Source organism: Lycium ferocissimum, chromosome 11 (assembly GCF_029784015.1).
Source record: "Lycium ferocissimum isolate CSIRO_LF1 chromosome 11, AGI_CSIRO_Lferr_CH_V1, whole genome shotgun sequence".
NCBI classification, from domain to species: domain Eukaryota; kingdom Viridiplantae; phylum Streptophyta; class Magnoliopsida; order Solanales; family Solanaceae; genus Lycium; species Lycium ferocissimum.
The window spans coordinates 4909113-4932370 of record NC_081352.1 but is presented as its reverse complement, the minus strand read 5'-3'; the positions used below and the strand labels follow the sequence as shown (position 1 = coordinate 4932370).

The 23258-nt window shown below is 38.5% G+C and overlaps 1 protein-coding gene and 1 long non-coding RNA gene across 12 annotated transcripts in view; one reads left to right on the top strand and one right to left on the bottom strand.

Annotated features, from left to right (window-relative positions):
* LOC132036141 (uncharacterized) overlaps window positions 1–23258 on the top strand; it is a 57893-nt gene that overhangs the window by 10878 nt on the left and 23757 nt on the right. For 8 of the 11 annotated variants that reach the window (XR_009409520.1, XR_009409522.1, XR_009409521.1 and 5 more), the window contains exons 5-13: window positions 3096–3194; window positions 4074–4116; window positions 10102–10173; window positions 10303–10398; window positions 10573–10818; window positions 19585–19768; window positions 21514–21625; window positions 21700–21786; window positions 21912–22050. Coding sequence is in view for 4 of the 11 variants with exons in the window: in XM_059426394.1 (XP_059282377.1) it covers window positions 3096–3194; window positions 4074–4116; window positions 10102–10173; window positions 10303–10398; window positions 10573–10818; window positions 19585–19768; window positions 21514–21625; window positions 21700–21786; window positions 21912–22050 (1078 nt within the window). In the remaining 7 variants the exon portion in view is untranslated. Of the gene's footprint in view, window positions 1–3095; window positions 3195–4073; window positions 4117–10101; window positions 10174–10302; window positions 10399–10572; window positions 10819–10913; window positions 11047–19584; window positions 19769–21513; window positions 21626–21699; window positions 21787–21911; window positions 22051–23258 lie in introns of those variants that run through there. The other 3 variants (XM_059426395.1, XR_009409525.1, XR_009409526.1) reach the window with 3 other exon arrangements.
* On the bottom strand, window positions 15439–16216 carry LOC132036143 (uncharacterized). Its single transcript, XR_009409527.1, has 2 exons — window positions 16061–16216; window positions 15439–15980 (listed from the first exon to the last, which is right to left on the bottom strand). It is a non-coding gene; the product is annotated as an uncharacterized LOC132036143 (long non-coding RNA).

Here is a 23258-nt window from a genome sequence, read left to right as displayed (position 1 = left end):
CCAAGAAGTTTTGAACCACCTAAACATATCCCACCATAAACTCATAGTAAAATCACAATGTAGAAGAAGATGATCGACGTCCTCTAGTACAAAGAGGCACTTAGTAGACATCTTCACAAATTCTAGCTGCACCTCTCCTGCTCAAACGATATGCACCTCCCCTGCTCCTCAATATTCTTGCCAATACGACCTTCTGGATCCTATTAGTACCCCTTTGTCAACACCACCACCTTTTAGTTCTTCCCCTTCATCTTACCTTTTTTGACTTATCATCATCGCAAGCTCTCTACATCAGGTCCAGATGATTCACGCCCTACATCAGATCCTTCATCTGCTGCAGGCTTGTCTCTTCCTAGTCCTTCGCTTGCTCTTCGAAAAGGTATTCACTCCACTCTTAACCCTTGTCCCAATTATGTTGGTCTTAGTTATCATCTCCTATCATTACACCATTATGCGTTCGTGTCATTTGTGTCTTTTGTTAGTATCCCTAAGTCTACAAGTAAAACCCTCTCTTATTCAGGATGGCGACATGCTATGATTGGGATGTTTGCTTTACACTACGGTGGTACTTGGGAACCTGCTCTCTTCCCCTGGGTAAATCTACTGTGGGTTTTTGGTAGGTTTATATAGTCAAAGTTGGCCCGAATAGTAAAGTTGTTCGACTTAAGGCACGTCTAGTGGCCAAAGGTTATACTCAAATTCTTGGGCTTGATTGTAATGATACATTTTCTCCGGTGGATAAACATTCATGTTAGTTTTTTCTGTCCATGGCTGTTGTTCGCTGTAGGCCTCTTTATCTGATAGACATCAAGAATGCTTTTCTCCGCGGTGATCTTGAGGATGAAGTTTATATCGAGCAACCACCTGATTTTACAACCACCTGATTTTATTACTAAGGGGGAGTTTAGTGGTCTTGTATACCTGTTGCCCCAATCCTTATGTGGTCTGAAACAATCTCCTCGAGCATGTTTCGCTATGTTGCTCGGATTTTCAAAAATATCGACGGGTGCGTGTCGGACACTCCAAAAGTAGTGCATTTTTGGAGAATCTGACACGGGTGTGGCAACAAAAGTGAAGAGTCCGCGCAACTTAGATGTTTGGTAAGTTTAGCACAAGAGTCCGGTATGACTCGCAGTCAGGCTGGTTATTCTTTATTCTATCGACATGTTGCTCCAAATCTGTGCATTTATTTGGTAGTTTATGTTGATATAGTCATCATGGCAATGATCAAGATGGTATATCTAAACCTAAGCAACATCTCTTTCAGCACTTTCAGACTAAGACCTCTTGGCAGATTGAAGTATTTCCTAGGCATTGAGGTCACTCAGTCCAAATTAGAAATTGTTTCACAGTGTAAGTACGCTTTAGACACTCTTGAGGAGATAAGAATGAAAGATTGTAGGCCCATTGATAGTCTCGTGGATTTGAATGCTAAGCTTCTCTCAGGTCTTGGGAACCCTTAAATAATACCTGAAGGTATAGACGGTTGGTTGGTAAGTGGAACCACCTCACAGTGACTATATTGCCTTTCTGGTTCAGTTTATGGACTCCTTGTGTGACAGTAATTGAAATGTAATTATCTGTATTCTTCGATACATAAAATTATCCCTGGGAAAGGATGAGTTGTCGAGGATTTCGCCATGATCAGTTTGTTGGAATACACATGTACATTAGGCATGATCACTTTCTGATAGGCCTACTTCTAGACATTGTATTCTCGTTTGAGGTAATTTAGTGTCTGTTGAGGTGTATGACCATCCCATCTAAAAGCATACTTATTAGAAAGAGCACACTTTTAATATTTAATTATATCTCAGCACGTTCCCTCATGTGTGGGCATGATTCTTTTTCATGGATCAAGCAACAACAACAACATATCCAGTATAATCCCACAAGTGGGGTCTAGTGAGGCTAGAGTGTACGCACCTTACCCCTACTTCGTGGAGATAGAGAGGTTGTTTCCGATAGACGCTCGGCACAAGTAAAGCATTTCAAAATAGTTTGAAAGGAAATATGGCAGTGAAGAAGACATGACAACTAATAAGAAAACATTACATTGCATTCAGAAAATAAAAGGAACAGTAACAACAACGAAATATTGCCATAACCGAAGCACAAGAAACAACAGGTGGTAACAAGAAATCAAAAAAACAAGAAGCTACAAGAATAATGTTAAAACAACTGTTATGAAAGGAGAAACAGAAACGACAGCTACGGTGCACCAAATCAGGAAAGCAAGACAACACGCAACTACCTACTAACCTTCTACCCTAATCCGAGACCTCATTCCCTCATAGCTAAGGTCATATCCTCGATAAGTTGAAGATGCGCATGTCTAGACACCTCTCCCTAATACTTCTTTGGCTTGCCTCTACCTCTCCTTAAACCCACCATGGCCAACCTCTCACATCCTCACTGGGCATCTGTGCATCTCCCCTTCACATGCCCAACACATAGAAAGCGATTGTCACTTTGTCGTGGAAAAGATACTCTCAGGGGACATTGTAACAAAGTCTGTGAAGTCAGATTATCAACTTGCAGATATCTTACTGGTCTCAAATTTGTTACATTTGTAACAAGCTTGGTACACACTTGTATGGACCAGCTTGAGGGGGAGTATTGAGAATATTGTGTATACTAGTTAGAATCGATATGGGAGATATTGTAATTTTGCATTCCTGATTTTTTCCCTAGTTTTGAATAGGTGTATGTACTATTTAAACGCCCAATAGCTTGCTAGAATAATCAAGACATTCATTCTTCATTTCTTTCTTGCGTGTTAGATTTCTCAGAAAGTGAAACATTGTAGCTGCATTGACACTAAATAAATTACTTTCTTCTATTATTCTGAGATGTGTATAAATGAGAAAAAGTTTGAAATATTATCTCCTTAAAATACAGAATCGTTGTGCTTATAAGCTTAGGCGTTCTTTTATTTCTATAGGTCTTTCTCATCAACACCAAATCTATAAGATATAACTTCCCCACCCTTGTCAAGAATTTCCCCCCAACCCCTCCCCCCCAAAAAGGGAAAAGAATGATACGATACATCTTTCTACTCTGGTGTTCTTCTAATATTTAGTCTTTTACTGCAGCTTTTGTTTTCACTCTGCTATACAACATGCTAGTTCACCTGAGGGCTATGTTCAAGCAAAAGTTGCATCTGTAGCTGCCCAGTTGATAAAAAGGGGCTGGTAAGTGGCTCTATATTGGAATTTTGCAGTCAAGCAGATCGTAATTCACAAGTCATATATATGTACTGCTAATGCGACAGTCGTGTGATCCCAAAAGTAGATTTTTTATGCTCTTGAACTTGCTGAATTCTGTATACACATATCTGTGAACACACAAACACATGTATGTATTATATTTATTTGATGTACTGTGATTTTTGTGATTAAATATATTTGATGTACTGCGGTTTTCTGATTAAATATTTAATGAGGAGATTGCCACTTGAGGCTTGGTCTGGTGGTAAGAGCATAGCGCCCCGTGATGTGTGTGTTAGGTGCACGCAGGTTCGAACCCGACCACTGCTAAAAGGCTGGTATTTAAGTAGGAGAAGGTAGAGGGGTGGGCCCATTATCCACCGAGTTTTGAACCATGCGCCACTGGCCCTCGCGGATTTTTCGGTTGCAAAAACTGCATACGGATGATAGTGGAATACCTCAGCAAGGGAAATGAATATGTTCTTGTGGTTGTGATTGCTGGCTTAGAATTATAAAATATACGTAAACAGGGAAATAACTGGGGGAATCTTTGTAACTTGGAGACTTTGCAAGATAAGTTAAAACATACGAGGACACCTTGTTTTCAGATTTAATGGGTGCAAGGGACTTTTCAATTGCTTCAAGATGATAAAGTTTATTTTATGGCATCTTTGATCTTCTAATTCTAGCGTGTGCTAGCGTGCTATTATTATCACTTCCTTTGGTTAGCATTCATGTGCTTAGCCAACACAAGTATTATCTTTGATATGTGCAGTTCTTCAATTTAGCTTTTGTGTACATGATATCATAAATATCCAAGCAATAGGTACTTGTTCATGTCTGGTTCTTGTGTCCCATGTGTAGGATAGAATTCAGTGCTGCTCAGAAGGAGGCATTTTTCCTCGAGGTCTGTCACATTCTTTTTTCAAATTTATAATTTCAGCATTTAATGGATATTTCTGAACCAGGTACATGCTTTTCTTGCATTATCCATCACTGTTGTCTGAATACTCTTTTTCTTTGGTAATATGTCAATATTCCCCAGTGTTGTCAAAAGCGAAAAGCGCTAAAGCCCTGTTGGAGCTTTAAGCGCAAAGCACACTTAAACCGTGGGATTCACTGAAAAAACAGCGCACTATGAAGATTTTTAAAAAAAAATATATATATATATATATATATATATGTAATATTTAAAGAACATAATAGACATAAATGATAAATATATATTGATTATAATTAAGTATAAGTTCATCAAATCATCAACTTAAGTCGTAATATGGAAAGATAAACCCATTCTTGATTCTACTTCTAATCACTAAAATAATCTTCCTCCATATAATCTTCCTCAATAGGGTGATCCTCATTGGTATCACCAGAACTATAGCCTCCAATCTCTTCTTACCCTGACTCATCAGAAATAATCTCATCTTCTCTGTCAAGAGACTCAACACGTGGAGCTCGGGAGCTTGAGGCATTAGTTGTCGTAACTCCTGAATCTCTTTTGTCGCCTTGTGTATGTCAAGACGTCCCGACTACCCTACGCTCTTGCAACATCACCACAAGTCAAGCTATCATCACCAAACACCAACTCATCTTCTGCTTCCACATTAACGCCCATCTTCCCAACTAACCACTCATTACTATGATCAATGTTATCCAATGATATAGGATCAATAAAAATCTGCAAGTCATAACGGGCTTTTAAAGCTCGATTGTACTTAACGTACACTAGATCATTCAATGATGCTCCAGTCTGTTTCTTTTTTTGGTATGGATCTGTTGCATGGATTATTTTAATGTTATTAATTTAGTCTAATTGATTAACTATGCAAAGAAAATGAATAAATAAGAAGTATACCACTACGAGTACTTACATGCTCAAATACGCTCCAATTACGCTCGCACCCCGCAGCACTAGCCGTTAAACCCAAAATGCTAATGGCTAATTTTTGGAGATGCGGAGCTGAATTACCATATAAAGTCCACCATTCAACTGTAAAAAGTGTTATGTTTACAATCATTATTTCTAAGTTAATGTAAGTATGTAACTATTAAGTAAAATTTTAAACATAAACTAATACTTAGGAATTTAAAAGTCAATATTTTCACTTACCAGGAGATCTTGTTGTTCTAGATCTTTTTGCAATCGGAAGGCCAATTTGTTGTTCAGCTTTAGTGTACTGTACAGTGGTATCTCCGACATAATCTTGTCTTGTACTTCAGTGCTTGGAACCAATTTTTCAATACAAGCATACAACCCATCTGTTACTTCTCTACAATTTTCAGTAGCTGGATTTTGATAGAAGAACTCTGGATTTAGATACTGTCCAGCTGCATGTAATGGATGATGCAATTGGCATTGCCATATTTCATCAATAATCTTAAAGATATCTTTGTACTCTGCAATATTCCCTTCAAATGCCTTTGCAATAGCCTCCTTAGCTCGATCCATGGCTTCATAAATGTACCCCATTGCGGGTTTTTTCTCATTATCAGCTAATCACAACACTTTAACTAGAGGCCCCATTATTTTCAAAATATACAGAACCGGGTTCCAGAATGTTGTCATCAAGACGGTATGAGTTACACTTTTTCCCTTTGGTAACTTAGACCATCTACTAATCACCCATTTGTCAGATGTAAACATTGCTCGCAAATTAGTTTTTTGACAATGCAACCGTTGCAAAGTCAGAAAACTTGTCGCAAATCGAGTAATCCAACATTTCACCAACTCTTTATTTTTTGTGAAATCTCTCATCATATTTAAGACTCCTGAGTGCCCGTAAATGAAACCGACAAGGGCGATTGCTCTTTGAAGGGTCTTCTTAATGTTTAGAATCTTCCCTATGTCTTCCAACATGAGATCTATACAATGGGCTGCACACGGCGTCCATTATATGTGTCTTCTTTTTCTCTGTAAGAGCTGACCTATAGAAATAAAAGTAAATTGAATGTTAAAAATTAGAAATCAGAACTTTGATCGATATTAGAGAGTAAAACATAAAACTTAAACATTTAAAGCAATAAATTCTTACCAGCCAACACAAAGTTGCTACCGTTATCACTTATAACCTGAACCACATTCTGCTCTCCAACGCGCTCCCCGTATCTATCAAGCAATTCACATAATTTCTCTCCGGTCTTAACAAATGAGGAAGCATCTATCGACTCCATAAACACTGTTCCATACAGAGAATTCACCAAAAAGTTTATCAAAGTTCTTTGTTTTCTATGTGACATTCTGACCATCCATCCGCCATAATGGAACATCCATACTTCAGCTATTCTTCTCTATGTTTGTTTATAATCTCATTGGTCAACTCAACCTCCTACCTAAGTAACGAAACCCTTAATTCGTGGTAACTTGGAGGCTTCAAGTTTGGACCATACCTTTCTACAGCCTCAATTGCTTCCTTTAAACTTTTTGAGCGAGCAACATTGAATGGGATCCCATTATCGTAAAAGAAGCGAGCAACTTTTTGAATTGTCATTGCTCTTGCTTCTTTATCACATGAATCTTTGATATTTGTTTACCTAAGTGTTCCTTGCTTGTGTAGAAACACATCCATGGGTCCCTTTCCTTTGGCCAATTTCTTACTAGAGCTACTGGGAAAGCTTCCTCCACCTCTTTTCTTATGAATGATCTCTTGGACTTCATCTTCTACACCAAGATCGTCTTGATAATCAAACTCATCAAGTCCAGAAAATTCATTAGAATAGACTTCCTTTCTTAATTGTTTCTCCTCCATGTAATTTCTCAATTCATCTCTAACCTCCTGTGGGCATTTTAAACACTTTGCTGCATTCCTAAAGTTCCCAATCAAATGTTGTTCTGCCTATTAATTCCACCCTTGGTTGTTTTGCCACCACAATTGCATGTGACTCTTGTAGTGTCATTAGGATCCTTCAAATGACTATATTTCCAGCCAGGATCCCTTCGATCGCCTTTGGACAAGTCCTCTGCCATCTCTAATTCTGAAAAAAATAATAATATATATAATGCATCTTGCAATTAATTATAATTTGTAAATAATAATACATAACAAGAACACAAAGCAGGACAGTCCTTTGTCATTTTTAATTCTGAAATAAAATTTACAAGTCACATGCAATGCATTTTGCATGCAATTATAATTTTTAAATAATAATATACAACAAAAATGTAAGGTAGACAGATCCTTTAACATTTGAATTCTGAAATAAAATAAAAAATAATATATGACATTTTGCATGTAATTATAATTGTTAAATAATTATATGCAACAAGAATATAAAGTGAACACCACTGGGGTCCACCATTATGACATGACTTCTAAGAAAATGCTGTATCTTTATCCTCTCTTAAGTCTCTTTACCGGTGGTGTTACATATATAGCATGAATCATCAAACAAGGACAAGTGTCCCATTTAATTCTACAAATTTTCTACAAAGGCAAAAAGATTAAATAAAGAAATTAAGCACCAAATCCATTTCTTTCCACTATACCAATGATCCACCTTCTCGCTTTTTCATGACTTTCTCGCTTTTGGTATTCGTGTTATCATATTGTTTTCGATATGCTTGGCCCTATCTGACCTTTTGTCTTGTTTTCCTCTTATCTTCCTCTCTTCTCTCTTGAGCCGAGGTCTTTCGGAAACAGCCGCCCTACCTTTCAAGGTGGGGGTTAGGTCTGCGTACACTCTACCCTCCCCAAACCCCACATGGTGGGATTATACTGGGCTTGTTGTTGTGTTGTTGTTGTTATACCAATGATCCACCTTACCCGAAAAAAAATAGCAAAAAACCAAATAAAAAAGGTCAACTCAGTATAATACACATATTTTAATAGAGAATTTTTTTGTCTATATATCTCTTATTAGTAAGAACGAATAAAAAGAATAAAAGAATGAGTAGAATAGAGAGAGGCATACGTAAAGGAGAAGAGACAAAGAAACAGAGAAGAGTAGAACCTGTGATGGAGGCTTGTACCGTTTTAGTTGTCCAAGGGTTGGATCGATTTTGTCTTATTCTGTTGTGCTTCAACTCCTCTGCCTTCTTATAATTCCATCCTTTTTTTTTGGGAACTCTAATTTACTGCCTCTCTACCCATAAAGGTTGAGGTAAGGTTTGCGTACACTCTACCCTGCCCAGACCCCACCCGGTGGGATTATACTGGGCATGTTGTTGTTGTCTAATTTAATCCCTTAGGGAACTTATTATAATTTAAAAAAAAGAAATTTTAAAGGGCCTCTCACACGCGCCTCGCTTGAGGTCACGCGGAGAGCCAAAATGTTTGTGCGCCTCGCTTTTGCGCTTAGGTAAAGTCAATCAATCATAGCAAGTATAAGTCAAATATGGCTATCATAGCCCACATAAGCAACAACAATACCAACCTAAGTGAATTTATCACCACAACCAATGCCCGAAGGCTCAACATACTTTCATCGCAGTCACTAAGGTGGGACCCCATCAAGCCCAATACCCCTTCAGAATTTATAAACTATATGCGTCCTCCAATCGGAGTCTAAAGAGTAAACCGTAACCTACCTCAAAGCCGAACAAGAGGCACAGACCCTCAAGCAGGAGCCTTTCCTTTCCGAAGAGCTTTCGAACGATGAAAGTCCATCCAATGAAGATTCTACGTTAAAACACGAATTCGTAGATACACTTACTGCTATCCTTCTAATCGGAACCCAAAAGGAACCCAAAATAGTCAAACCCGAGTCCCAAGGGCAAAACTGGAGCTTTTGTTTAGAAATAAATTACCCATAGCCTAATTAGTCTAAATCCAAAAAGTCGTGCAAGACTAATCATGGATTGACCACCAATTTATCAAAAATTCCCAATCTCAACCTAGGGCTAAAACCCCCAATTTTCCCATCTCAAATCATGGTTTAACTACTAATTAATGGTAGGAGCTAAGAGATATTAACAAAGTAATGATTACATTCTTACCCCCAATCTTAGACGAGCAAATCCCACTTGAAATCACTCCAAACCGAGCTCTAGGACTTGAAATATGGAAATGGGGAAGTGTTTTCGAGGTTGGGGACTTAAATCACTTTTTGCCCAACCCTTCTTCGCGAACGCGAGCCAAGCCTCGCGATCACGGCCCTGACCCGGCCCAACCATCGCGAAACTGACAAGGGCATCAATGCCCTTGTCTCGACCCGGCCCAGTCCCATTCCCCTTCGTGAACGTGACAGAGGGCTTGCGATCGCATTGACCACCCTGGTCAACTCCCGCGATTGCGGTCCCTCCTTTGCAAACGCAAAGAAGGAAACCAACAACTGAATTCTGGTGTTCCCCGATCTTGGTTTCGAAACCCGACCCCCCCCCGGGACACAAACCAAATATGCATTCCAGTCATAAAACACGGTACGAATCTGCTTGCAAACTCAAATTTCCCAACAGAGGTCGTCTAGAGCCAGTGTTGACCGAGGCCAACTCTTAATCTTAACTTAACTAGTTTTCAAGTAGTGACCCAAATCTCCCCCGAACACCTCGGGACTTGAACCAACTATTTAACTAAGTCAAAAATCACGTTCTGGACCTAACGGAACTATTGGAATTTGATTCTGAACATGTTTACCCAAAAGTCATTGGTCAAAGTTTTTCACAAAACCGAAACCTAAGAACTCAAAACTAGGATTTCCTCCTCCGATACTAATCCGATCACCTCGATCACCGCGCAACCCATCCCCCGAGTCAAATACGCCAAAATAAAGCTAATGGAAGGGTCGTTTGGGCAAAAATGAGTAAAATCTTCAAAATGACCTAATGGGTCGTTACAACTTTTAGTCACAGCTGCGTCTTGTGATGCTATAGTAGAATGAGTAACAAAATTTTCTTAAGTTGAATGTGCTAAATCATCTTTTGATGCATGGGATCTTTATTATTGTTTTACTACAGGTGAGACAGGCGATAGTTGGAAGCCATGGTCTTGATGTGCAGTTCATTGGATTGAACTTTCTGGAATCTTTGGTACATTACACATACGATATCGTATAACTTTCACAAGAAAGCCATTACTACAATTTTACATTTACTGTCAATTTATTGGGTAAAATCAAATTCAATGTTCAGTTGAAATTTGTTCTGCATCTCTTTCAGGTATCTGAATTTTCACCATCTACTTCAACTGCTATGGCTCTTCCTAGGGAGTTTCATGAGCAGTGCCGAGTGTCTTTTGAGTTAGAATATCTAAAGGTTAGTCAGTCGCCATCTGCACTGATGTTTTTTTCTTACTTCCATACAGCTTGGATCAGCCTCCCCTCCCTCCCACACCACAGTTCAGTTTGCAGTTTCTTCATTTTCACTAATTTAATATGGTTCACAAGGGTTCTTTGTTCCTTGTTTTTCTTGGCTATTTCCAATGTGCAGTTGTTTTACTTCTGGGCACAAGATGCTGCTGTTAGTGTCTCCAATAAAATAGCTGAATCTGATTCTGCCATTCCTGAAGTTAAAGTTTGTACAACAGCATTGCGTCTGATGCTTCAGATCCTCAACTGGGACTTTAAATGTGTTGCAAATGTGCCCGACAATGCAAAACGAGCCATCGACATTTTCTCTGCTGGGGTAAGGGATGATCTAAGCTCTCCTAAGAGGACTGAGTGTAACCTAGTGCAGGTAATAAACTAACTTTGCACCAGTGACTTTTTTGTATGAATGAAATAGAAAGAACAAAGAGTCATTCATCTTCTTGTTGTTTCCTCAAACTGCAGTTTTGTTGGTGTTGTAGCGGAGAGTGACTAAACACTTTCACAAGTGCAGCGTAAACAAAAGGACAATAGGACAAAAAATAGAAGTAGTCTAATGCAGGCAGCCTGGTTAACTTGGACCCCCAGACCTTCACATGTAAACTTCGATCTTATACCCAGTGCGTTCTCAGCCTAGAAGAAGCTTCTATCCGGCACCTTCTATTTGTCAAGCAAAATATCCATTGAAATTAATGTATTTTCTCGGTTCTTGTTACATGAGACGCTTCCTTTGAAAATTATGCATGTACTTGGAGTTGGTTGATCCTAATTACATGAGAGGCTTAGTACGACTACCAGCTTGGTTGGGAAAATGTTATATATCCATGACCTTGATTTGTTACATTATATATAAGAAGAACAATGGAGCTCACTCATTTGTTTCTGCGCCGTCATTTGTATGATGAGTCTTGTGGCAGAGATGTTCAGAACATAGACTCTTTTGAGGAAACTTTCTTAGCTCCATCTTTGTTTGGTTAGACTAGACATCAATTTGATGCAGAAACCTATGTTGCTCGGACTCTTCACTTTCGGTACGGCACCCGTGTTGACACGACATGGGTGTAGGTGTGGGATCCGTACTGGATTTGGTCAACCAATTTGGGTACTTTGACCAAAATCGAGGGAGAAATTCCGGACATATTCAATGATTTATGTAATCAAAACAAAAGCTATGGTGAGATTGAAGAAAATGGAATACCTTGTATATAGAAATTTCTATGTTGCTCCTTTTCCTTTTATCTCCTCCCGAGATTCTCCTCTTGATCAATATTTTCTCCTCAAGTTTTCCACATAATATCTCATAATTTAAGTTTTATAACTTATTTTTAGATATTTGAATTATTTTAGTCAAATCCCCGCACCCGTATCCATACCTGGATCTTTATCCCCGAATCTTAAAATTTAGATCGTGAAGGATCCGACCTCTAGATCCGCACCCGTATCGGATGCCCCCACCCGAGTCTGAGTAACTTAGGCAGAAACACAAGATCAAGTCTTGAAACCCCCAAATTGAGTATAATCAGTTCAAGAACACAAGAACAAGAATCAAGAACTGGAACAATGAAGCAATAAAGGGTAGGAGTTGTACACATATCCAAGTAATTGAAACTTACCCTAGCCTAAACAGGAAAACGCATACTAAATCATTGGTTTGGAAAGAAAGGAAGAACTAATTTGGCACAAAGAACAAAGATTAAACCTAAGTTTAAGGAAGATGTCATGAAGACCGTGGAAAATTTTCATCCAAGGGAATATTTTGAAAAGAATTTCAATGCAACATACCGTATCTCTATTCTAATGAAGAATGGGGCAAAGGCACTGTGGGACTTCAAACCTATCAAAGGTTTGGTAGGTAGTTTGTATATGATAATCTCCAAAGTGGAGATTATCATACACAAGCTACCTACCAATAAATATGTGGAAATGGACAACTAGAGATGTCACTGTGCCTTTTGGGTGCGGATTATGGAGGAATATATTGAAGGAATGGGATGATTTTAGTGCAAATATCTCATTCAAGGTAGGAAATGGAAGGGGGGTAAATTTTTGGGGTGATAAGTGGTGCGGGGATAACTTACTGAATATTGATTTTTAGAGCTTGTTCAATATATCATGTCAAGGAGACTTGTTGGTCCAGAAAATTACGGGGATACAAGGTGGAGAGAATTTTTGGGATTTGAGAGTTAGAAGGGACTTCCGCGATTGGGAGATGACTGAGTTTCAAAGATTGTTGGCCCTTTTACATAGGCAAGTCAATCCAGTTGATGAGCCTAATGCTTTGTGGTGGGGTTTGGGGAATAATGGTGTTTTCTCTGTTAAATCTTTCTAAGAGAAACTTTTGGTTAGGGAGGAGGATGTGTTTCCATGTGATGCAATATTGGATACCACAGGTGCCTAGGAAGGTTTGTTTTTTTCTCTTGGCTAGGTGCTGGAGAGGTGATCTTGATGGTGAAAAATCTTAGGAAGCGGAAGGTTCTGTGTTAGCTGGTGTTACATGTGCAAGGAGACAGGCGAGGACTTGAATCATCTTCCTCTACATTGTGGTTTTACCATGAGGTTATGGTGAGATATGCTTCGGTGGTTCGGAACTTGTTGGGCTATGCCAAGAACGGGGAAAGATTTGATGTTTTGTTGGAGCAGGAGGAGCAGGAGAAGACGTAAGGCATGTATGTGATTCCTCTTGCAAAGTGTGTGTGGTTTGGAGAGAGAGAAATAAGAGAGCTTTCAATGGGGTAGAGTCGAGTTTTAGTCAGTTGCGGAGTAGCCTTCGGTCTTATATTTTCTTTTGGTGCACCCATAAAGTTCCTAGTTGTATAGAAGAATGGGTGGGGATTTATTTAGAGAATTATATTTTATAGATTCTTTACCTTTTGGTATAATCCTTGTATACAGTCTATTTTGTGGCCATGTTAATAAATAAATACCTTTACCTGATCAAAAAAAGATAAATCTCCAAAGTGCTAACAGAGAAATCTAAAATAGTGGTTCACCAGCTGGTGTATAGAAATCAAATGGAATTCATCAAAGGAAGGCAGATAATTGATGCCTCTTTGATTGCAAATGAATGTGTGGACTCCAGATTATAGGGAAAACGTGGATTCTATGCAAGCTTGATAGGCCGGACTCATGATTAAAGGAAAAAACAGGGATTCTATGAAGCTTGATAGACCAGGAATTTCCTTATTAACATTCTGAAGGGCATGCGTTTTGGAGAGAAATGGGTTAACTAGATGAAAGGGCCTGATTTACCCCTCTACTTTGGGAAAAGGTTCACATTTACCCCCCGTTATACTATCAGCCCACTTATACCCCTACCGTTACAATAGTTGAAACATTTGCCCCTATTTTTAACCCCCTGTCCACCGTGGCCAATGGCTTTTTAAATAAATGCCACGGTGGAAATTCTATGCCACATAAGAGTCCATGTCAAGGAAACTTAGAAAAGGGGGCTTACATGGCAAGGAAACACTGCTGTAACTGGAAACAAGCTTCAGAAAATGGCCAAGTTGAAGACAAGGAAGGGGAATGGCAAGGAGCAGATTTGAACTTGTGAACTTGTGATAGTTTTTTGGGTTTAATATGATGTAATTACTGCTGTGACAGTACTTTAACTATTTAGGTGTTTGTTTGGCTGTTGAAACTTGCAAGTGGATGTCATGTTATCACTTTATGGTGACAGTTTTTGGGGTTCATTTTTGCTATAAGATAGAAGGGTAATTCTTATTTACTAATATCTGCTATGTAATACCAGCAGCAAATAATGATTTGATAATATCATACTGCCTCCATCGTAGGAGGCTCCTAAGGTTTTAACCTGTTCTCATGGTCTCGGAAGGCACCTACATGCTATATGCAATCTATAGTTACCAAGTTCTTACCATTCATTGGCATTATTTTTCTTCGCTTTATGTTTATAAGTTCAATTCCTTCACAAGTTTATGCCGGATCCGGCATAAAAATTTGCCCTTTAAAAGTATGCCCCCGGCATAACTTTGTGAAGGAATTATCAAAGTTATCCCGGACCGCATACTTATGCCTTATGGGCAGACTTGGCATAAGTATGCCGGGTTCGGCATAACTTTGATAATTCCTTCACAAGTTTATGCGGATCCGCATAAAAGTTTGCTTTTTAAAAAGTATGCCCCCATCGGCATAAACTTGTTAAGGATTTACCAAACCATGCCGACGGGGGCATACTTATGCCTTATGGGCAAACTTTGCCTTGAAGCATATATATGTATTTTTTCAAGCATATAAACCAAAGTTACATGGAAAAGTATTATCCGCAACCAAATGTCCATCCCGGATACAAATTCACACTTTGCTGGCAATACAAAGTAGTTAGCAATTTTGTATGCCCGGCGTAGAACTTTTAGTTATGTTTAACTAAAAGTCTGGAGTAAGGGCAGACTTTGTCTTGAAATGACTTTTAGTATGCCGGATCCGGCATAACTTTAACTTTTTCTTAAAATTGTATCCGGATCCGCATACTCCCCGATCCCCGCCTTGCGAAATTATTTTTTTATTTTATGCCCGAGCGGGGTTCGAACCCGTAACTTCAAGTATTCCTCATCTTTCCAAGCAAAGGGCAAAATTTAAAGACCACAAATATGAAGGGCAAAATTTAAAGACCACAAATTTGAGGGGCAAAATTTAAAGACCACCCCAAACGAAGGGCAATCCGTGCAAAAAAATGATTTTGTACAAGCCTAGACGTTGTCACATTTATTCATTTTATGTGGATGTACTGAATTATTTTATCAACAGGAGAAAAAGGGCTTACAGTGAAAGCGAAAGTGTGCTAGAGACTTGAGCCAAAGATAAGAATTTGTTCCCATAAGTAATCCATTTGCTAGTAGCAATGTAGAATTTGGTTACAAAGATATAGGCATACTACTTCAATGGTTCAACTTTGTTTACCTTAACTGGACAGTATGCCATTGAATTTCAACTTCCCTTGGTGTGCACATTATGAGAGTGTTATTTGGAGTTCTCTTTGATAGCCGATTCTTCTATTTTTAGATAACATTGCAGGTTTCCTAACTAGTTCTGATTTGCTAAAAGAACAACATACACAATAATTTTATGCAAAAGTAAGACATTGCTTCATCCAAAAGAAGGTTTTACAATGGACATATTATAACAACAATTTATCCAAACGAGGGAATTACATTACATTCATCCAAACAAAGGCATTTAAAACAACTTCATGATAATATTTTTCAAGTTACACCAAAAACATAAATACTAGTCTCGTAAGGGCAATCATTTCATCATTGGAGCTGTAATGAAACCCACGAAAAGTGCCAATGAAACTATAATTACCATCCACATTTTTGTTACTTTGTCTTCCAAAGTTGACACTTTAATCACTTGAGAATAACTTATAGCCTCCAATTTGGCTACTTCTTTCCTCAAATTGTCTATTTCAACCTTAAGAGCATCCAAAGCAGCCACTAACTCTCTGACTTCAGTCAATGGAGTATCCGAAAATACTTCATCTTCCCATTTCCAATAACCACAAGAATTAATCTGTCCAAAAAATTAAAATTAAATTAACACCTAAATAATGCACTTTACCAATCAAAATATGAATAACAACAATAACTAACCTTAGGCTTAGGACACTTAAAGAACTTCCTTCCAGGGTTTGAAGGAGTTTTTGAAGTTAAGTGGCTAGCTATCAAACCACAATGGCACTTCAACTACGACGAGGAGCTATTTTCTGACATTTTTCAAGACAAAAACAGTGGAAGAGAGGAGAGAAGAACATATATGGGTGATGGTGAAGAAGAAGCATCGTTTGGTTCTTTCAATTTTAGGACCCATTTAATTATATGGGTGACATGGACTCTTATGTGGCATAGAATTTCCACCGTGGCATTTATTTAAAAAGCCATTGGCCACGGTGGACAGGGGGTTAAAAATAGGGGCAAATGTTTCAACTATTGTAACGGTAGGGGTATAAGTGGGCTGATAGTATAACGGGGGGTAAATGTGAACCTTTTCCCAAAGTAGAGGGGTAAATCAGGCCCTTTTCCCAATTTTGTATTAGCACAGTAAGATTCTCCTTCTTGATCAATGGGTCACCTGTAGGATTTTTTCTTTCACATAGAGGGCTGAGTCGACGAGATTCTTTCTCTCTCTCTTAAAATTATTGCAATGGAAGGCCTTCACGATGAGGAAAGCCAAACAAAAAGGTTGGTTGCCAGGTTTCAAGGTTGCAAAGAGGAGAGGGGAAGGGCTGAAAATCAGGCATCTGCTATATGCTGATGATACTCTAGTTTTCTGTAATGCTCAACTTAGGAATTTAAGACTCATTTTGACACTTTTTGAAGCCATATCTAGTATCTGTGTAAGAGTTCTAAGAGTTCTATCTGTTAGTAAGTGAAGTGTCTGATATGCATATCTAACAACACTTGGGGGCTCTGAAGTACCCTACCTACTAAGTTCCTGGGTATGCCACTGGGAGGAAAGAGCAAATTTCTGGAGATATGGAATAAGGTGTTGAAAAAATGTGAAAAAGTTAGTAAGATGGAAAGTCATTCTTTGGGTGGTAGGATCGTTAGTGGCAATAGTATTCTTGATGCACTTCCTGCATATAGCCAAGTTGGCCTTGTTATTATCAATGAAACCTTTTACGTGATAAAAAAAGATATAATACTGATTGATGAGATGAGACGCGAGGCTGTAGGTTTGGAGACGGACCCTAGAGGCAAAAGGTTTCAAGTTGAGCAGGACCAAAACTGAATACTAGGAGTGCAAGTTCAGTGACATGGCTCATGAGCCGGACGTGGAAGTGAGGCTTGACACACAGGTCATCTCGAAGAGAGGGAGTTTCAACTATCTGGGGGCAGTAATCCAAGGGAATGGGGAGATTAACAAGGATGTCACACATCGTATTGGGGTGGGGTGGATGAAATGGAGGCTCGCATCCGGTGTTCTGTGTGATAAGAATATGCCACCAAGACTTAAAAGGTAAGTTCTACAGAGTGGTGGTTAGACTGACTATGTTATATAGGGTGGAGTATTGGCCAGTCAAGAACTCTCATGTCTAGAAGATGAGAGTGGCGGAGATGAGCATGTTGAGATGGATGTGTGGGAATACCAGGAGAGATAAGATTAGGAATGAAAATATTCGGGATAAGATGGGAGTGGCTCTCGTGGAGGACAAGATGTGGAAAGCAAGACTGAGATGGTTCGGGCATGTGAGGAGGAGATGTGCAGATGCCCCGATAAGGAGATGTGAGAGGTTGGCCATAGTGGGCTTGAGGAGGGGTAGAGGTTGGTCGTAGAAGTATTGGTGTGAGGTGAATAGGCAGGACATGATTCTATTTCAGCTCACCGAGGACATGACCCTTGATATGATAGTGTGGAGGTCGAGGATTAGGGTACAAGGTTAGTAGGTAGTCGAGCGTAGTTCTTTCCCATTCTCAGAGTACAAATTTTATTCTTGTATTTTCTTAGTTGTAGATTACTATTTTTGCCTTTTGTTTCTTTAGCCTCGGTTATCTCATTGTCTTGTTGTTGTTTCTGCTTGTTGCAACTGCCTCTTTTGCACTGTTCTTTGAGCGGAGGGTCTATCGGAAACAGTCTCTCTTCCTTCGCAAGGTAGGGGTAAGGTCTGCGTACACACTACCCTTCCCAGACCCCACTTGTGGGATTACACTGGGTTTGTTGCTGTTGTTGTTGTAAATTGGTCAGGCCTAAGACATTTGGAGACTTACTAGCTTGTTGGAATTTCAGTGGAGGAGTTGTAAATAAGGATAGTTCGTGGGAAATCATACCTGGGTGCATGTGATGCACTATTTGGAAGGAAAGAAACTCATATTTTGAAGGAGTTAACACCCCAATTCAGGAATTCAAGATGAACAACCTACTTTATTTTTCTTTTGGTGCAAAGGAATTTTGTAAGTGACATAGAAAATCTCTGCTAGGCATTATAGAATCTTTGTAAGTAGAACAAAGACATATTTTTGGGGTTTTGGCTGGCTTTTTAAGTTGTAAAGATGTCTCTTAACATAGTCTTTGTGCTAAATATTTGTATTAAAAAAATTGTTACCTTTCTCAAAAATAAGTCTACATCAAGGAAGCATTAAAGGGCAAGAGTTGAACGCAAATCCAACTATTTGAAGCTTAGACCTTTGCCCATACAAGGAAAATGCCAATTAGAGCCAATGTTTGGGAAAAAACGAACTTAATCAATCACAAACAACGATTCAAAAAAAGAAAAAAAAGAATGTTCTTAATCTATCAAATAGTAAACACGGCACACGACAAGGAAACACACCTTGATATTGCAAGTTCCAAGAGAACTCAAGGAATATAGTCTTCTCAATAATGAGTAGCAATCTATTGATAATGATGACAAGTGTAAAGGTTTTTTACACCTACACAAGAGTGTTTGTACTAGAAAAGAAACCCTAAGGCCCTTCTAAATCTGCCCACCTGCTAATAATGACCTCAAGATAAGCTAATAGAGAAAACTTAAACTTGTGACAAACATATCTCTTATAATTATAAATTCCTTTGGTTTAACTAATAGAACTTGTCCCAATTCTACTGAAGTTAGCAATTGATGAGTGTTTTTCCTCACAAGCCCAAACCGAATTGACCAATCGTGAGTCTTCTGGTCTCCTTGAAACCCATATTTGGTCCAAGGAGCTCCTCGACCAATCCATTCATGGCTTTAGCCCTTGTAATTGGGACCACTTGGCACTTGGATCTCTTTGCTTGCAACTTGATCTAGCTGGCTCGTATCAATCAAATAGTGGGGTTCTGGTCGTACAAGCACTGGGAGGTTTCTTTACAGAGGGCTTAGCTGGCTGTACTATTGTGTGTTTAGTTAGGGGTGCAATATAGCGAGATCAGTTTCTTTTAATACAATAAGAGGGATGGAGGGCTTACATATGGTGCTAACTCATTGAGCTACTTCATAATATCTGCTAGACTGATCTTCACCACCACTGTAAAGCTCTACATTCTTAATTATTTTGTTTTGCTCTAGGATAAAATGTCCATTCTTTTAAATACCTATTGATTCTATTTTTCCTGTCAGATGTTGGATTGTTCCCACTAGACATTCTAGCTACTAATCTTTTTAATCATTTATGTTTGCTCTCTTCATTATTTATAGCCTGGATCCTCCTGGCGGGGTATACTTGTGTCAAGTGGCCACATCCGGTGGCTTTTGAGCTTTTATGAGGCACTGAGGCAGAAGTTTTCATGTGAAGGATACTGGATTGATTGTCCTCTTGCAGTCTCTGCTCGAAAGCTTATAGTGCAATTCTACTCCTTGTCAGGAACAATATTTCCATCTGGTACTCATACTAGTTTGCCATCAAGTTTGTGGTTACTTTTCTGTTTATTACATTATTCTTGACTCATGTGATCGATGTGATACATCTTTGATTGAAATTGAGGATGTTTGCTCTTCATGATTGTTAACTTGTTTATTAACGCTAATCGAGTATTGATCATGTTGATAGTACCCTAAAAGTGTGAATGCTATTGCGAATATGGAACTTTTCCAGCCTAATATATTATGTTATGCTGGATCTGCACTCCAACTCCCACTCTTATTTCATGCCTGATAAATCTCGGACTCACTCATTTTGGTACAAAGAATTATATCGTCAGCCTTTTGCCATTTGTTTCATCTTTTTGTTCGATTGATGTGGCTTAACTTCATATAATTTGTTTCAGTAATCTCTTAGGTAAAGTTGGAAAGTTTTAATAATTTCCTGAAGTTTGTAATTTTGAAACCCCAATCAAATTCTTTTCTTGTATTAAAAAGATGAGACTTCTCAAAGGTTTTTGTGAAAAGCTGTAGAACTTTAAACTATGCTTATAACTTTCTCCTACTCTACCTCTTGTACTTATCACGAGTAGTGGCGGATCTATGTGGTGGGCATGGGTTCACGTGCACCCATGCTTTCTTTCTCCGACCATGTATAGTAATATTGTAGCTCTTCAAAGGTACTTAAATATAAATGTGTGCACTCAAACTGAAATAGTATAAATGTGTGCGCCCAAACTCAAACAGTCATATGGTGGCAAGGGTTATTGAGTGCACTTCTATAAGTGAGGCTTCTTATTGGTCTTTTTTTCCCTTTCTTTGCTAGAATTTGGTCCACCAATGGGGATGGGTATGTCTGACGTCCCTTTTTGTGTTTTAATTAAGTATTCTTTTTCCTTTTTCTTTCTTTTTCTTTGTTTGGCTTATTCTTTAAAATTCCCATGTCCGACACATTTAAATTCCTATTCTCCCTTTGTCACTGTAAAGAAGGGGAGCATTGGCGTAGCTAGTAAAGTTACTGCCATGTGACAATGAAATTATGGGTTCAAGCCGTGGAAACAGCCTCTTGTAGTAATGTAGGGTAAGGTTGTGTACAATAGATCCTTGTGGTCTGGCCCTTCCCCCGACCCCGCGCATAGCGGGAGCTTAGTGCACTGGGTTGCCCTTTTTTTTTCCTTTGCCACTGTAAATTTTTTATAAAATTAAATGTCTATATTAAAACTAGTTGCAATGGAATATGTAGCATATAGTCAATGGATTCAATTGATCCTATCATTTTCTACATGGAGTATAGATATATATGTTTAAAAGATACTAAAATTTCAATAAATAATAGTTTTGAACCTTTAATTTCAAACATGTAATGGATTCAATAGTAAGAACGTAAAGGTTGAACCCATCAAATTTAAATCCTGGATCCGCCTCTTTACAATAGTGCACCCATCATCTTCAAATCTTGTATCTCCCCCGATCACGAGGAAGGAAGTATCTCAGTAAGTAATCAATTATGAACCTATGATCTAGTTTAAGTGCCATTATTATCTTTTTAGTGCCTTTTCTTCTCATTTTTCACCTCTTACTGTACACTTATTTTGACACTTGGAGGATTGTGAGAACTTGATATATGAATTTCTGAAAAAAAAAAAAAAAAAATCATCTTACTGCGTTTATGTTAATAGTGACTGGCAGCTATGTCTTGATTATTGCTTCTTTCCTTCTTTTCCTGTTTTCCCGCTCTTACGTTAATACCTCTTTACATGGATGCAGATGATGGTAATACTCAAAAACAGCACCTTCTGCATCTCTTATCTGAAATTATACCATGGATAGATCCGCCTGATGTTGTTTCAAAATCAATAGAGAATGGCAAAAGTGAAAGGTTAACATTGGCACCAATGCCCGCTTATTTTCTATTAATGTGCTACACTTGACCTAGTTTTCAATTTTGTCCAGTGAATTCCTTGACGGATGCCGAGCCCTACTATACATGGCAACTGTAACCACCCTGCCAGTATTTGATGAACTGCTGAAGTCTATAAGGTCATTTATATATATTATATTGTAATCATCAACACTCATGCTTTGTTGCAGTTTATTGGTTATCCTTCTGTTTTTCTCTGGTGAGAATATTTGATTATGTTAATCACTTCTGCTTTAATGCTCAGGCCTTATGGCACTCTTAGTTTGTTGTCCACCTTGACGTGTGAAGTCATTAAAGACCTTATGGCAAACCACACTGAAGAGGAGACGTGGAGCTGGGTAGCACGTGATATCTTGTTGGATACTTGGACTACACTTCTGATGGTATTTCTTTATACAGCTTCCACTGATGTTACTGGAAAAATTATGGGTTTATGATGTTATTCAGCATGCTTGATGTGCATTTAAGCACTGAAGTTAGTTGCAGTGTCGATTGGGTGCTTCGTCTCACTATGCAACATTTCAGTGCTAGCACCAGAACACTAGTGTGTGTGCACCCATGCGACCAAGGGCTCCCTCTTGAAGAGAGAGGCACTAAATGTTAATTGTTGCTCGTGAAGCGATTTTTTAATTGATAAGATGTATAGATGAATATGCTGGTTTTAGCAATAAGAATTTATAATTAAATATAAGAAACTCATTGCTAAAAGTGAAAGTTGAAGCTGCATATTTACTTTTTAATTAAAATTTTTATATGGTCATTAAATTTCAATCACATATTACATTTCATTGTAGTTATTTCCCATTCTGTTGTCCATATAGTTGGTGTTTGTTTTATTGTGTGTTCTCTTATGCTCCCTCCGTTCCAGTTTATGTGGCAACATTTCCTTTCCTGCTGTTCCAAAAAGAATAGCACCTTTCTAAATTTTGAAAAGATTAACTTAACTTTTCGATTTTACCCTTAATGAGAAGCTTTATAGCTACAAAATGTTATGGAATGTTTAAGACCACAAGTTTCAAAAGTCTTTGTACCTATTTTATGACACCCTAGCTTAGGAGAAGAGGCCCACATTAGCAAACCACAGGAGAGATGCTGGGTATATAGGTAAGCAGGCCTCCCATCCTAGTGACACATTTAAAGGCGTGAGGGTCTAGACCTGGAGCGGACAATATCACTAGCGGGCTAGACTGTTACATATTCAAATGTTGCCATATAAATTGGAACGGGCGGAGTATTATGTATGTACCTTTTTTAAGTTTGTGCCTTTCTTCACTAAAGCGTGTGCAGCACTTTAAGCCCCAATGAACATGACATTTTTCTAGGCTTTCTACATTTGTCTGCTAGGCTTATCCTAGTTCACCTATTTATTATAGCAGAAGAGCGAACATAATTCTGTGCAAACGAGGAATTAAGAAGTCTGCATAGGGGGCAATAAGTGTAAAGTATTTTTGAGCAGAGATCTCTCTCTCTTTTTTTTTTGCATAAGGATACTAGCTTAGCTAGTAAAGAAGATTGAAAAATCAAAAGGTATTGCTTCAAGTGTTTGTCATCAAAAGGTGTTGCTTCAAGTGTTACAGACCCTGAGCCTATT